At 42.1% G+C, this 14059-nt stretch overlaps 1 protein-coding gene and 1 non-coding gene across 2 annotated transcripts in view; one reads left to right on the top strand and one right to left on the bottom strand.

Annotated features, from left to right (window-relative positions):
* LOC110327215 overlaps nt 1–13851 on the top strand; it is a 54860-nt gene extending 41009 nt beyond the window's left edge. The window contains exons 12-17 of the mRNA XM_029543063.1: nt 4105–4225; nt 6134–6216; nt 7530–7656; nt 9425–9505; nt 10768–10850; nt 11285–13851. Coding sequence (XP_029398923.1) covers nt 4105–4225; nt 6134–6216; nt 7530–7656; nt 9425–9505; nt 10768–10850; nt 11285–12544 — 1755 coding nt within the window. The 3' untranslated portion in view covers nt 12545–13851. The remainder of the gene's footprint in view (nt 1–4104; nt 4226–6133; nt 6217–7529; nt 7657–9424; nt 9506–10767; nt 10851–11284) is intronic.
* On the bottom strand, nt 4378–4486 carry LOC115064846. Its single transcript, XR_003844679.1, has one exon. It is a non-coding gene; the product is annotated as a U6 spliceosomal RNA (small nuclear RNA).
* Nucleotides 13852–14059: the final 208 nt, after the last annotated feature.

Genomic DNA, 14059 nt, shown 5'->3' with positions numbered 1-14059 from the left:
ACACACACACACACACACACACACACCACTCACAAATACATCTGAAAAAAGCTTATTAAAAAGAACTCACACTGGATGCTGGTGAGTACAGTCAAGTGGTGGCTGGTGGGTGAGTGCACAAAACGGGGGTTCTCACCCTTCCATTCTCACCATTCCATGTAACATAGTTCCTATCAATTGAAATTTATATTGTGTTATGGACAGTTACTTAGTTAAATCAAGTTAATACTCAATTGTAGAATTTCAAAAGGCTCTGTAATTGTCATGGTGGGAATAAAGGTATTCCAGAGGGAAGAGGGGGTGGACTACTGAAAGCATGAACTCATCTCAGTTTGTATTTCTACAAGAATCTTGTGTTGTGGGGAGGAAAAGACTGGGAGCCTCTGTCTTTCTGTCTCTGTCTCTCCCCCCTCTCTCCCTCCCTCCTTTCCCTCCCTCCCTCCCCCTCTTCCCCTGTGGTCTCCTGGAAAGAGTTCAGATCATGTTGTAGGAGGCTGGAGCCTGGGCAGTCATGATGCAGTAACCACATAGTAACCAAGACTGCCTAGCTATGCATGACTCTTGCCCTCTACTTAAATCTGAAGCTCATGTTAGGGCCTCAGAGATAGGCTTAGAGGTGCAGGGCTCTGGACCTTTTGGGGGTCTTAGTTTCTTTTGAAGTAGGATCTCACCACTGTGTAGCTTAGGCTGGCCTGAAGTTATAGACCAGACTGGCCTATAACTCACAGAGATCCACCTGCCCCTACCTCTTGGGTGCTAGAATTAAAAATGTGTACCACGATGTGCAGCTTAAAAGCATTTTATAAGAATGACATGTTAGGATACGGAAGTTACTAAGACAAAAGATTTTGTTTATCAAGAAATACCAGCCAGGCAGTGGTGGCACATGCCTTTAATCCCAGCACTCAGGCAGAGGCAGGCAGATTTCTGAGTTTGAGGCCAGCCTGGTCTACAAAGTGAGTTCCAGGACAGCCAGGGCTACACAGAGAAACCCTGTCTCGAAAAAATAAAAATAAAAAAAAATAAACAAACAAAAAAACCCCAAAAAACTAATGTTCAAAATGTGTGCCCAGCCCATAATATAAACTGTGTATAGCAAATATTTCAAGTCAAGTCCATAATTCCAGAAGGTGATACTAATTTATTTCTTCCAGATGTTTTCTTAAGTAGGGGATAAATTAGATTAAGCATCTTGGGGACAGGATGCTCAAGGCATGAGAGTAAAAGTATTTCTAGGTCAGAGTCAATACAAAGTTTTAATGAAGAATGTATGTTATGGGGTCGTAGCGATAGCTCAACTTGAGGACAGCCTGAAGGTGGTCCTGTAACACACATAATGATGTGAGGTGAGAACTACTCCAAAAATTGGCCTCTGACCTATACACACACCCCCCCACACACAAACACACACATACACACACACACCCACACACACAAGTACACATACATACACAAACATACACATACACACACACATACACAAACACACACAAATTCACACACAAACACACCAACACACACATACACACATACATACCCATACACACAAACACACACACAACTAATAATATAATACACTAATGACAGAAACAAGGCAAAACACATCTCAGGGAATTGCTGCTGCCAAGAGAGAATGGGGACCTTCTGTAGCAGCTAAGAGAAGTTTTCTGACTTATCTCCTGGGTCATTTGTATGGGGTCATTGAGATAAGAGTTGATACTTCAATATCCTGTTAGGTAGCAAGCTTTATAACGCCATTTTCCTCCCTAAGATTGGTGTAATCAGGATATATTATATAAGAAAAGAATCTTTTTTTCTTTTTGGGGGGGTTTTTCAAGACAGGGTTTCTCTATAGCCCTGGCTGTCCTGGAACTCACTCTGTAGACCAGGCTGACCTCGAACTCAGAAATCCACCTGCCTCTGCCTCCCAAGTGCTGGGATTAAAGGTGTGCGCCACCACCGCCCAGCCAAGAATCTATTTTTTAAAGATTACTTATTTTATGAATATGAGTACACTGTCACTGTCTTCAGACACACCAGAAAAGGGCATTGAGTCCCATCACAGGTGGTTATGAGCCACCATGTGGTTGCTGAAATTCAACTCAAGAACTCTGGAAGATCAGCCAGTGTTCTTAACCTCTGAGCCATCTCTCCAGCCCTGAAAAGAATCTATTTTTAATAAAAGGGAGAAAGAGGTTGGTCATTTGGGATGAGATACCAGGGCTTACTAGGAGTTAAGCTCTCATTGGCTAAGGAGACATCACAAGTCACTGGAGCAGCAGAGTGTTGAATTCTGTTTTTCTTTTTTGGCCTTTTTAGCCTCCACAATCAACATTTGAAAAAAATGAGCAACTTTCTCATATCCATATACATATTATTAAATCTGGTAGACAAAATAAGTGCTTGTCTGGGAGCCGGGCATTGTGGTACATGCCTGTAATCCAAGCACTTAGCAGACTGAAGCAAGAAGAGAGGAAGGGCTGTGGGCTTTCTGAGGAGATACGTTTTTAGTCTTGTTTAGGCATGTGTTAGAATCCATGCTGTTGTCAAAACTGCAGTGCATAGTTAAAGGTGTGCGTATTTGAGCTGAGGAGTTGGCTCAATGGGTATGAATATGCACTATTCAAGCATAAGAAACTGGGTTCAAATCCCCAGTACCCATGGCATAGTCATTTGTGTACCTGTAACCCAAGTAGTATAACAGGCAGATAAAGGATGATTGCCAAGGCTTGCTGGCTGCCGGCCTGGCTGCATGTTTAGTGAGACCCTGTCTCAATGGAATATGGTGGTGAGAGATAGATAGATCCAGTGTCTGTTAGCCTTCATGCACATGGCACATGCTTCCCCTCTTCCCACAGGAAAAAAGTATGTGTTTCAGTTTTAATTATATCTTAGAGTCAGTGTTTTAGTCTGATCTGTGGAATAAGGTGTGTATAAGGTCTCTAAGTGAATTTGTTGTATCGCTAATGAACTGTGTAACTTAGGCTACAATTTGGGTTCAATGAATAAATAATTGTCATTAAATTTTAACAAAAATATTTTTTATGTTTTTGGTTGTTAGCCTAGGATTTAATAGCTGAGCCATCTCTCTGGTCTCCAGAATTATTTTTTAATATAATGCTTAATGAGCAAAGAATCAAAAAGAGGGCTGGGGACATAACTCAGTTGGTAGAGTGCTTACCTAGCACACACAAAACCCGGGGTTTGTCACCATTACCACACATACTGGGCATAGTGGCACACATTTATGTTAATCCCAGTCCTTGAGATATGGAGGTCAGAGGATTAGATGTTCAAGACCAACCTTGAGTTTGAGGGCCGTGTAGGACATGATACCGTGTTTATTTTGTTTTGTTTTAAGGCCTTTATTTACAATAGTCTGAAGTCAGATGTGGATCCCTGGTCTACAGAGCAAGTTCCAGGTTATCCAGGGGAACACAAAAACCCTGCCTTGGGGGGAAAGAGAAAAAGAAAAAGAAAAAGAAAAGAAAAAAATGTGAAAAGTATGGTGTGGGGAGAAGGGTGCACATGTCATCTCCTGAATGGAGCTCAGAAGACAGTTTATAGAGGTAGTTCTCGCCTTCCACCTTTACATGGGCCCTGGAGACCAAACACAAGTTTTCAGGCTTGCATTATCTGGTGACAGGTACCTTTATTTGTTTAGTCATCTTGCTAGCTCCCTGTTTGAGAGAAGGTTCTGTTTTGTATCCTAGGGTAGCTTTGAACTTGCAGCAATTCCCCTAACTCGGTCTCCCATAGCTGGCATTATAAGTGTGCAGCACCATACTTTGCTTTGACTGTAGATCATTTTAGGGCAGTGATATCTGCTGTGAAGGGTGGTTATAATGATTGATTGAACACACACACAAACACACACACACACACACACACACACACACCCCTCCTTTTTCATTGTCTGCTGCATAGCATTTTTCAGTGAACACAGTATCACTAGGATTCATGTTTCAGGGAGTACTATGCTTAGTCATCTTCTTGTGTATTTCCTGCATATAGTTTATGTATGACAATTGACAGATAATGACTGTGTAGTTTATGTTAATTAGTGGTTGATATTACAGGAATGCTAACAGTTGTGTCCAACAGGTGATAAAGTGCCACTGTCCACTGAAATTCATCAGCTGCACTAAAGAAAAGCTTGCCTCAGTGAAAGGAGTATTCATGCAGACTTCTGTGTTACAGATGGCAGCTCCTGATTCGTCCCATGGTAAGGTCTACTGATACTGTTTCTCAGAATTCCTAAGGTCCCCTAAGGAATATATAGCATAGTAGCATGGTCGTCTGGGCCAGAACAGCTTATGTTGCTGATTCTTTTACAGTTTTTATTTATTCTCCTCTCATATATTACATCCTGATTGCAGAAATAAGGAATGTGTCAAGAATTTGCATGTCATCCTTGCTCAGGGACCATGCTAATCTTCTCAATTGTGTTGTTACATTTTTTGTACATGTGCTGCTGAAGTCAGCAGTTAATTCTTTTAAATAGTCTAAAAAGGTCGTTCTCAGGAATAGAGAGATGGCTCAGCTGTTATAAACACTTGCTGCCCTAGCAACTCCAGTTCAGTTCCCAGCACCCAAATAGTGGCTCACAATTACCTGTAACTCCAGTTCCAGGGGATCCAATGCCTTCTTCTGACCTCTGCAAGTGTTAGCTATACATGTGTTGCACAGACATATGTGCAGGCCAAACACTGATACACATGCAATCTAAAGGCAAAGGGTAGTTCTCTGAGAAGATGTACAGTAAATAACAGCTGTGCACATTCTGAGTTTGCTTGCTCCTGAGCCAGGGAAAGGGGCAAGCATTTCATTGATTTCAAGCATTTCCAGGCAAGGATCCAGTACTTGAGAGGTGCTCTAGGTCTTTTTTGTGGGTCCCCCCCCCATGTGTTTGTGTGTGTGTGTGTGTGTGTGTGTGTGTGTGTGTGTGTGCTCATGAGTATGTGCCTATGTGGTGTGTGCATGTGGATGTCAGTTCTGTCTGTCCTTCCTTCCTCCCTCCCTCCCTTGCTTCCTTCCTTCTTTAGTTCTGAAGAGAAGGGGGAAGTGGGGTGGGGAGCACAACTTTTAGAAGTCAGTTTTCTCCTACCATGTGGTTCTTTGGAACTGAGCTCAGGTCAACAGGCTTGTAGGAAGTGCCTTTACCCACTTGCTGGCCTACAGGGGTATTATTACAAGGGGAGAGATGCAGTCTTCTTCATTAGGAGTTTTATAATTATGACAGGTGACATATTTGTTTTAGATTTATTTATATATATGAGTGTTGTCTGAATGTTTGTCAATGCATCATGTATGTGCAGGGCCCACAGAAGCCAGAAGAGGGTGTCAGATCCCTGGGACTAGAGAGTTGTAAGCTGCCTGTGGATGCTCAGAATTGAACCTGGGTCCTCTGGAAAAGACTCCAGCGCTCTTAGCCACCGAACTATCTCTCTATCCCCCAACATTTTTTCTTTTTTGAGATAGGGCCCTATGTAGCCCATAGTGGCTTCAAATTTGCTTAGTGACAGTTGATGGCCTTGAATTTCTGATCCTCTTGCTTCTACTTCTTGAGCTGGGATGACAGATATGCATCAACACACCCAGTTTTATGCTGAGATGGAAGCTGGGGCTGTATGCATGCCAGATAAGTACTGTACTGAGCTACAGCCCCAGCCCTGATAAAGTAGCATTTTCAGAGCATAAGCCTCCTCACTTGTGAACTGAGCTTGTTATTAATAAATAGTTATCCTAATAAGCAGCATGCCTTGCCATCCTTCTTTCAGGTTGTAGATGGGGCAGGACTGCTCTAGCATTCTGTGGCTGTGGGGGTGGGAAGAGCATGCAGATGTGTGTGTGTGTGTGTGTGTGCGCGCGCGCGCGCGCGCGTGCATGTGAGGTGGGAAACAAGAGCAGGAGAGGGGAAGGAGAGGCATAGATTGAGAATCACAGAACAAGAAAGGGAATGGGAAGGAGGGAGGGAAGGGGGAGGGAGGGAGGGAGGGAGGGAGGGAGATAGAGATTGGCATGGAGTTAGATTGATTACGTAAGGCTTTTGTAATAGGCCAGAATGACTTCTGTGTCTTTGAATGAGAATTCTGGACAACTGAGTATTCATACCTCCCTCTTTTTCCATAAGGTCCTTCAGAGGACTCAGGCTGCCTTCAAGAAGGAAAAATATCAGCAGAAATGATGTTGGTTGATTGCCTGACGGATTATCAGGTAAAACATACATGCGTGCATGTGTGCGCGTGCACACACACACACACACACACACACACACACATGTCCTACCTATAGACAACTTCCTTTGGATAAACTTATCTCTAGAGCCGTTTAAAGCAAATAGAACCTCACTCAAAGAAATCAGAATGAAGAAAATGCCCACAGGCCATTCTGATAAAAGCAGTTCCTCAGTTGAGATTCCCTCTTCTCAATTTCCAGGTTTGTGTCAAGTTAACAATTGCTATGATAAAACATTTCCTGTTAAGTGAATTTGAAGCTTACAGTTAATTCTGATTTTTCAGTAAGAACCTGGATTTACATTCATGGTATCAACTCTTGCTCTTTTATTGCATTTGTGTTTTCCTGTGTGTGTGTGTGTGTGTGTGTGTGTGTGTTCAGAGAACAATTTTCAGCAGTCAACTCCTTCCTTGTGTATTGTGTGTCTAAGGATCACACTCAGGTGGTCAGCCATCTTGCTGACCCCCAGATCAACACTGCATGTTTCATCCTTTGTTGAGTGTTCTGGCAGATGACAAGGCAGGCGACTATGTCCTTCTCCACAGACGTTTATTCATGTATGCTCATCCATCACATAATTTGGAAGTGCTGGTCAGTGTGTTTAATACAGAGAAATACCATGATATTTTCTTGTGTACTGCTGGTATCAGTTGCTTTTTAGCAGTGGCATATGACTTAAGGAAATCAAGAGTAAGAATAGGGTTGGGGATGGAACTTGGTGGTAGAGCCCTGCCTAGCGTACTCAGTCAAGGTTCCGGGGTACTAGGGAGATGGTTCAGTGGGTAAAGGGCTTGTCCAAATACAAGGACCTGAGTTTTGCTCCCATCACCATGTAAAACTTGGCATGGCTGCATATGTTTGTGATCTCAGGACTATGGGTGGAGACGGGCAGATGCTAGGCCTGGTCAGCTAGTCTGGCTGACATAGCAATTTCCAGGTTCAGTGAGAAACCCTGTCTCAGAAAACAAGGTGAAGAATCAACTGAAAAAGAAATTCCAACATCACCCTTTGGCTTCCACATGGACTTGCACAGTCAAGTATTCCTACTACTACACATGTATACATACACACGCACAGACATAAGCACAGAGACACACACACAGACACATACAGACACACAAACACAGTATGTGAGTTCAAAAAGGAGTTAGTAAAGCTACTTAACCCTGGTGTTAGATAATCAGAGGCTGAGGAATTTTCTGTAGATGTTGGGTCCTATTTCTCCCCCCCCCCCCATGTTCATTTACGGAGTTCTTAATTTGGCTCAAACCAACATGCCTGCAATATTTCAGGAGTTAGTGAGCTTTGAGGATGTGATTGTGGACTTTACCCAAGAGGAGTGGACCTCACTGAACCCAGATCAGAGGAACCTCTACAGAGATGTGATGCTGGAGAACTACCAGAATCTGGCCACAGTAGGTAGGTAGGGCTGCTCTTGCTACCAGTAGCCCCTTATGGACTGACTATTTTAGGAGTGGTAATAGCAACTCTGAATAAGACAGTTCCATCCCTAACTCCATGTTGTTTTGTTTTGAGACAAGGGATCTATCTCAGTGTAGCCTGGAACTTGAGATGTAGAACAAGCTGACCTCAAACTCACAGAGATTACCCTTGCTAATGCCTTCTGAATGCTTCAAGATGTCTACTACTCTAAATATGTTTTATTTTACCAGGGTATTTTTTAAAAGTTCAAGGTTTCTTCATATATTTTTTGCTGGGTGTGATGGTACATGCCTTTAGTCCCAGCACTAAGGAGACAGAGGCAGGCATATCTCTGAGTTTGAGGCCAGCCTGGTCTACAGAGTGAGTTCCAGGACAGCCAGGGCTACACAGAGAAACCCTGTGTCAAAAACTGCCTCCCACCTCCCAAAAGAAAGTATATATTTTTGTTCTCCACATTTGATAGGCTAAATCAGAAACTAAAATTGTTTATCATTTCTGTGTCAGTAAGTTCTCTTGGAGTTTGAGAGATGACTCAGTGGTTCAGAGACCTTGCTTTACAACTCTTAGGATGACCTGGCTTGAGGACCTCAACACTTATGTAAAAAGCCGGGCATGGTCTTGCATGCATGTGTAACCCTAGTGTGGAATTGAGGGAGGGTGGGAATGAAGATCTTGGAGGCTTGCTGGCTGCTAGCCTAGCTAGCAGAATACAAGCCAAGGTTCCAGAAGAGACTGCCATAAAGAAGACAGACAGTGATAGAGGATGGTACCCAGCACCCTCCTTTGATTTTTGCATGTGGGCATAAGCATGCACACTTGGACACATGTGTGTATATACTGCATATTGCATGTTCCATACACATAATACACACAAATACATATTAATTAAAGAAGGGGTTGGGAAGGTGGATTGGCCATCTCTTGAACTCTAAGAGAACTTATTGATACAGAAATGATACAAGATTTTACATTGAGATTTCTGATTTAGCCTATCAAATGTGGAGAGAGAATCATACTTTCTTTTGGGAGGTGGGAAGCAGCTGGTTACTGCTTAAGCATGAGGACCTGAGCTAGATCCCCATTCTCAGGTGTTGCTAGTCACTCCATACACAGAAGCACACCCACATACATGAGCACATATATCCACATATAAAATAATAAGTAAATTAGAAAATTTAATTATCTTGATGATTGCGATGAATCATGCTTCATATGAACCAACTGTAATTAATTTCCTTAGAGGAACAAAGGTCTCTTTGTTGTAATTCTTTTACTTCCTGTGTGAATAAAAGTAAAGTCCTGGGCTGAGATATGGCTCAGTGGTGGAGCACCTGCCTATCACATGCAGGGGCCTGCATGTAATCCCCAGTCTTATAGAAAGAAAACTCCAGTTCATGGTAATGTGTATATGTCTAAATTAACTGGGGTCTTAGACTCCAGTAAAAGCTAAACTTCTGAGGCATGGACAGGTAGTATTTGCATTACTAATCCTTTGAAAATAATTTCTCTGTTTTAACAGCTCTAGTTCTTGGCCAGGTTTGGTGGCACACTTCTGAAATTCAAGTAACTGGGAGACTGAAAGAGGAAGATTTCTGTGAGCTTGAAGCTAGCCCAAGCTAGATAGTCCTACTTGTCTCAAAAAGCTGGAGGGAAACAAAGCATTTTTTCTAATTCCTGAGCCCTGGGTAATTGTGTCATTTTTCTATATGAGCCTTTTCACTAACGTGTCTCACCTTGTACACAGGATATCAGCTCATCAAACCCAGTTTGATCTCTTGGTTGGAACAAGAAGAGTTTAGTAAAGGTCAGAAGATAGTTTTTCCAGGTCAGTATTCATGGAACTTCTTTTTAATGAAATTTTAGTGTTTGTAACTGAAATAAACTTAAAGTAAAAGCAAAGTTCTTGTGTTCACTGGAGAGATGACTCAGTTGGTAAAAGCACTTGCGACCAAGCCTGACAACCTAAGTTCAGTTCCTATAACCTGTGTGGTGGAAGGAGAGAACCAACTCCCAAAGTCCCTTGACCTCTGTATGCATGTCGTGATGCAAGTGTCTCTGTATGTGTGTGCACATACACTCAGTAAGTGAATGAATTGATGAATGAGAGGTCCTTGTATATCTGTGCATGATGTATGTATGATGTGTATATGTGGGGGCATGCATGTGTTGCTATAGTGCGTGTGTTGGAGTCGGTCCCCACCATCTTCTTTGCTGCTGCATGTGCCAGGCCTGAAATCTTCAGGGGCTTTCTTTGTCTCAGTATCCCATCTTGTCATAGCTGTCCTGGAATTACAGACACATGCTATCATGCCCAGCCTTCTGTGAGTTCTGAGGATCTGAACTCAGGTCCTCACACTTGTACAGTAAGCACTTTACCCATGGAACCATCCCAGCTCCTACAATGAAGCTCTCCAAATTAAATTTGTCTTAGAACTCTGAACCAAGAAAGAAAACCTTCAACTTCCAGTTCTCTTCTAGTTTATGTTTAGTCAAACCTTTAAGTTTATTGCTTTGAGAGATGTTCTTCTTTTCCTAAAAATTTTCTATAGTATTTCCCTGATAATATCTATTTACCATCAGTTTTGATTTTTGTAGAATCAACTTTTAAAAAATATTTTATTTATTTACATGAGTACACTGTTGCTCTCCAGAAGTACACCAGAAGAGGGCATCAGATCTCATTACAGATGGTTGTGAGCCACCATGTGGTTGCTGGGAGTCAAACTCGTCCTCTGGAAGAGCATTCAGTACTCTTAACCACTGGACCATCTCTCCAGCCCCTAGAATCAGCCTTTAATATGATCTAAAAGTTTGATCCAGTTTCCTTATCTTTGCCTCGTACAGTGCCACATTCCTGAAATCCTGATCAGGAAGCAGAGGCAGGATGGTTATGAAGTCAGTGCAGTGTGGGCTGTGTAGTAAGTTCAAGGTGATGTTGTGTAGTTTCAAAAACAGAACAGAAAAGAAAATCCTCATCTCTCCCATCTTAAATTCAAAATAAAATAAATAAGCACTATTTTTAGCTCCAGTTAAAAAATAACTCCTTTTTTTCCCCAAATCTACATTTGTCTTTCTGTTTTACTTCAGAATGGAAAATACAGCTTGAAACTAAATGTTCAGCATTCCAGCAGGAATTTCTGAGGGGTAACATATCCAATAGAATGCAAATGGTAAGAATAAAAAATGTATCTTATTCTCATTCCCAAAGAAAATTAGAGGTTAGAGATTTGTCTTTTATAGAGTACCTACTTGACATGTTTGAAGCCCTTTGGGGGAGAAAGTGAGGGATTTCTTTAAAGGAGATATTGAGAGAAGCAGCTAATACACAAGAGCAAATGTCTCTGAACAAATGATTGTGCCCTCAATGTGTAATGAACCTCACTGCCCCAGAACTCATAAATGACATCTTTTTCTTGGAGTGGTACAGAAATCTTTTAAAGATGAGCAGATGACATAGCAATCTGGAGTAAGTGTTTTATCACACCATTTGAGAGTATTAGCAGAGTATGAACTATATGCATGTAGTGAAAAGTAATCATAATTATAGCATTTTGTTATCAAATGATTAAAACCTTACCAAAATGTTGTTTATCCCTCTTATCAGCAGACAGGAATCAACGGAGGAAGGGAGCTCTGTGACGGGACGCAATATGGAGACTTCTTCAGTGAACTCTCACCCCTTAGGACAGATAGGAAAACTCAGTCTGCACAGGATAATTATGGTTGTAGTCAGTACAGAAAAGACTTTCTAATGCTTCAGAGGGAAAACTGTGCTGGTGAGAAACTTTCTGAGTTCAGTCAGAGTGAAGAAACCGGCATGACCCCAGTTAAAGCTTATGAGAAAATTGCCACGCAAGAGAAAAGGTTTGAATGCAGTGACTGTGGGAAGTCCTTTATGAGCCAGTCACACCTTCAGACACACCAGAGAACTCATAATGGAGACAAACTTTATGAATGGAATGAGTGTGGGAGAAGTTTTATAAACTCAAGACTTGCTGTGATTATAGAAACTCTAAATGCGAAGAAACCTCACAGATGTAAGGAATGTGGGAAAGGCTATAGATATCCTGCATATCTAAATATTCACATGCGAACTCACACTGGTGAAAAGCCCTATGAATGTAAGGAGTGTGGGAAAGCCTTCAATTATTCCAATTCATTTCAGATCCATGGAAGAACTCACACAGGAGAGAAGCCCTATGTATGTAATCAGTGTGGGAAGGCCTTCACTCAGCACTCGGGTCTTAGTATACATGTAAGGTCTCACAATGGAGACAAGCCCTATGAATGTAAGGAGTGCGGGAAAGCCTTCCTTACATCCTCTCGACTTATTCAACATATAAGAACTCACACAGGAGAAAAGCCTTTTGTGTGTGTGAAATGTGGGAAAGCCTTTGCTATTTCTTCAAATCTTAATGGGCATCTGAAATTACATGCTGAAGAGAAGACCTGTGAGTGCAAGATTTGTGGGAAAGCATTTGGATATCTTTCATGTCTTAATAATCACATGAGAACTCACAATGCTAAAAAATCATACACGTGCAAGGAGTGTGGGAAGGCCTTTAACTATTCCACCCACCTTAAAATTCACATGCGAATCCACACTGGAGAAAAACCCTATGAGTGTAAACAGTGTGGGAAAGCCTTCAGTCACTCCACTTCATTTCAGATCCATGAAAGAACCCACACTGGAGAGAAGCCCTATGAATGTAGGGAGTGTGGGAAAGCCTTCATCTGTCCCAGTTCCTTCAGGATTCATGAAGTAAGTCACACCCACACTGAAGAGAAACCCTATAAGTGTCAGCAGTGTGGAAAAGCCTACAGTCATCCTCGTTCACTTCGAAGACATGAAAGAATTCACTAGAGAGAAGCCTAGTTGATGGAAGAAGCAATATGAGGAAGCCCTTGTTTGTGCTCATTTACTTTGAAGACATGATGGTACTCACACTGGAGAGAAACTATTAAAATTAGATACATAGCTCAGAGTAGTGCTGTGTTACATACTGAGCAACACAAATACTCCATGTCAAACAATTATGAGTAGATGCTGGCAAGATGGCTCAGTGGGTAAAAGCACTTGATGGGAATGTCTGACAGTTTGAATCTGATCAACACCCACGTAAAGCAGACAGATGTAGTGGCATGCATCTTTATTCTCAGCATTCCTACAAGGTCACTTGGAACCTTGCAGGCCAGCTAGTCTATGCAGCATGGCAGAGAGGAAGACTGACTCAACAAGGTAGAAGACTTAATGCCTTAAAGTTGTCCTCTGATCTCCATGTATCTGCCCACCTTCCCACATATACCACAGTAATACAAAAATGTTTAAAGAATTGAAATGAGGGCTGTTGAGATGGCTCAGCAAACAAAAGCATTCTCCATACACTCCTGACTACCTGTTTTCTACCCCTGAATCCCACAGTGTAAAAAGAGAATTGGCTCCTAAAAAGCTGCCCTCTGACTGCCACATGAATGCTGTGGCATGCACTTCCCCCAATAATATTACATTTTAAAAATTCACGTGAGGGACTGCAGAGATGATTCAAATAGTTACAAGCACCTGCTGCGCTTCCAGAGGGCCAGGCTTCAGTTCCCAGCACTCACATGGCAGCCATCCATAACTAGGTGAGGGGGATTTGGGCCCCTTCTGACCTCTGTGATCACTCAGCACACACATGAGTGCATATGTGCAGGCAAAACATGTATAAAAATAATTAAAAAGCAAATGAGGTTGCCATGGTCCATTAGAAGTGACTAATGCCCTCGAGAGGTTAACATGCTGCAGGATGCACACAGAGAAGACCATGGACACTTCAGACAGCCTTCTGCAAATGGAGACAAGTGGCTACCACGAGTGTTTCTGCTAAGGCCTCCAGAGGAACCGACCTGAATTACACTGATCTCTGATCCCCAGCCTCAGACTGTAAGAAATAAACAACCATGCTGAAGTTACTGGTCTGTTTGCTACATTAGCTCTAACAAATTGTGTGTGTGAGGAGAGAACTGACTTCCACAAACTGTCCTGTAGCCTCCATGAATACACACACACACGAGAAAAAAGGCCTAGATTTTAAAGTTCTTTGTCCTGCATTCTCAACTGTTCTGTTATTGCTGAAGTCAGTAATTGAAGAGGAGTGACCTTTTGGAGGAGTCGTGTTGCCTTGTTTTTGTTTTGTGGTTTTATTTTGTTGTTTATTTGTTTTAAGATAAGGTTTTCCAATGTAGCCCTATCTGTCTGTCTGTCTGTCCTGGAACTTGCTATTGATCTGCTTGTGTTTCTATGCTGTGATTTACGTATGTGTTTGGATGGATATCTCTTCTAATTTTGTTTGAAGTTCTTAGTGAGAAGCCTTTCTAGAGGTCACCCCTGGTACTATTC

This window comes from Mus pahari, chromosome 10 (assembly GCF_900095145.1).
Source record: "Mus pahari chromosome 10, PAHARI_EIJ_v1.1, whole genome shotgun sequence".
In the NCBI taxonomy this organism is placed as follows: domain Eukaryota; kingdom Metazoa; phylum Chordata; class Mammalia; order Rodentia; family Muridae; genus Mus; species Mus pahari.
The sequence above is the reverse complement of the archived record's forward strand: the minus strand, read 5'-3'. Positions and strand labels throughout refer to the sequence as shown.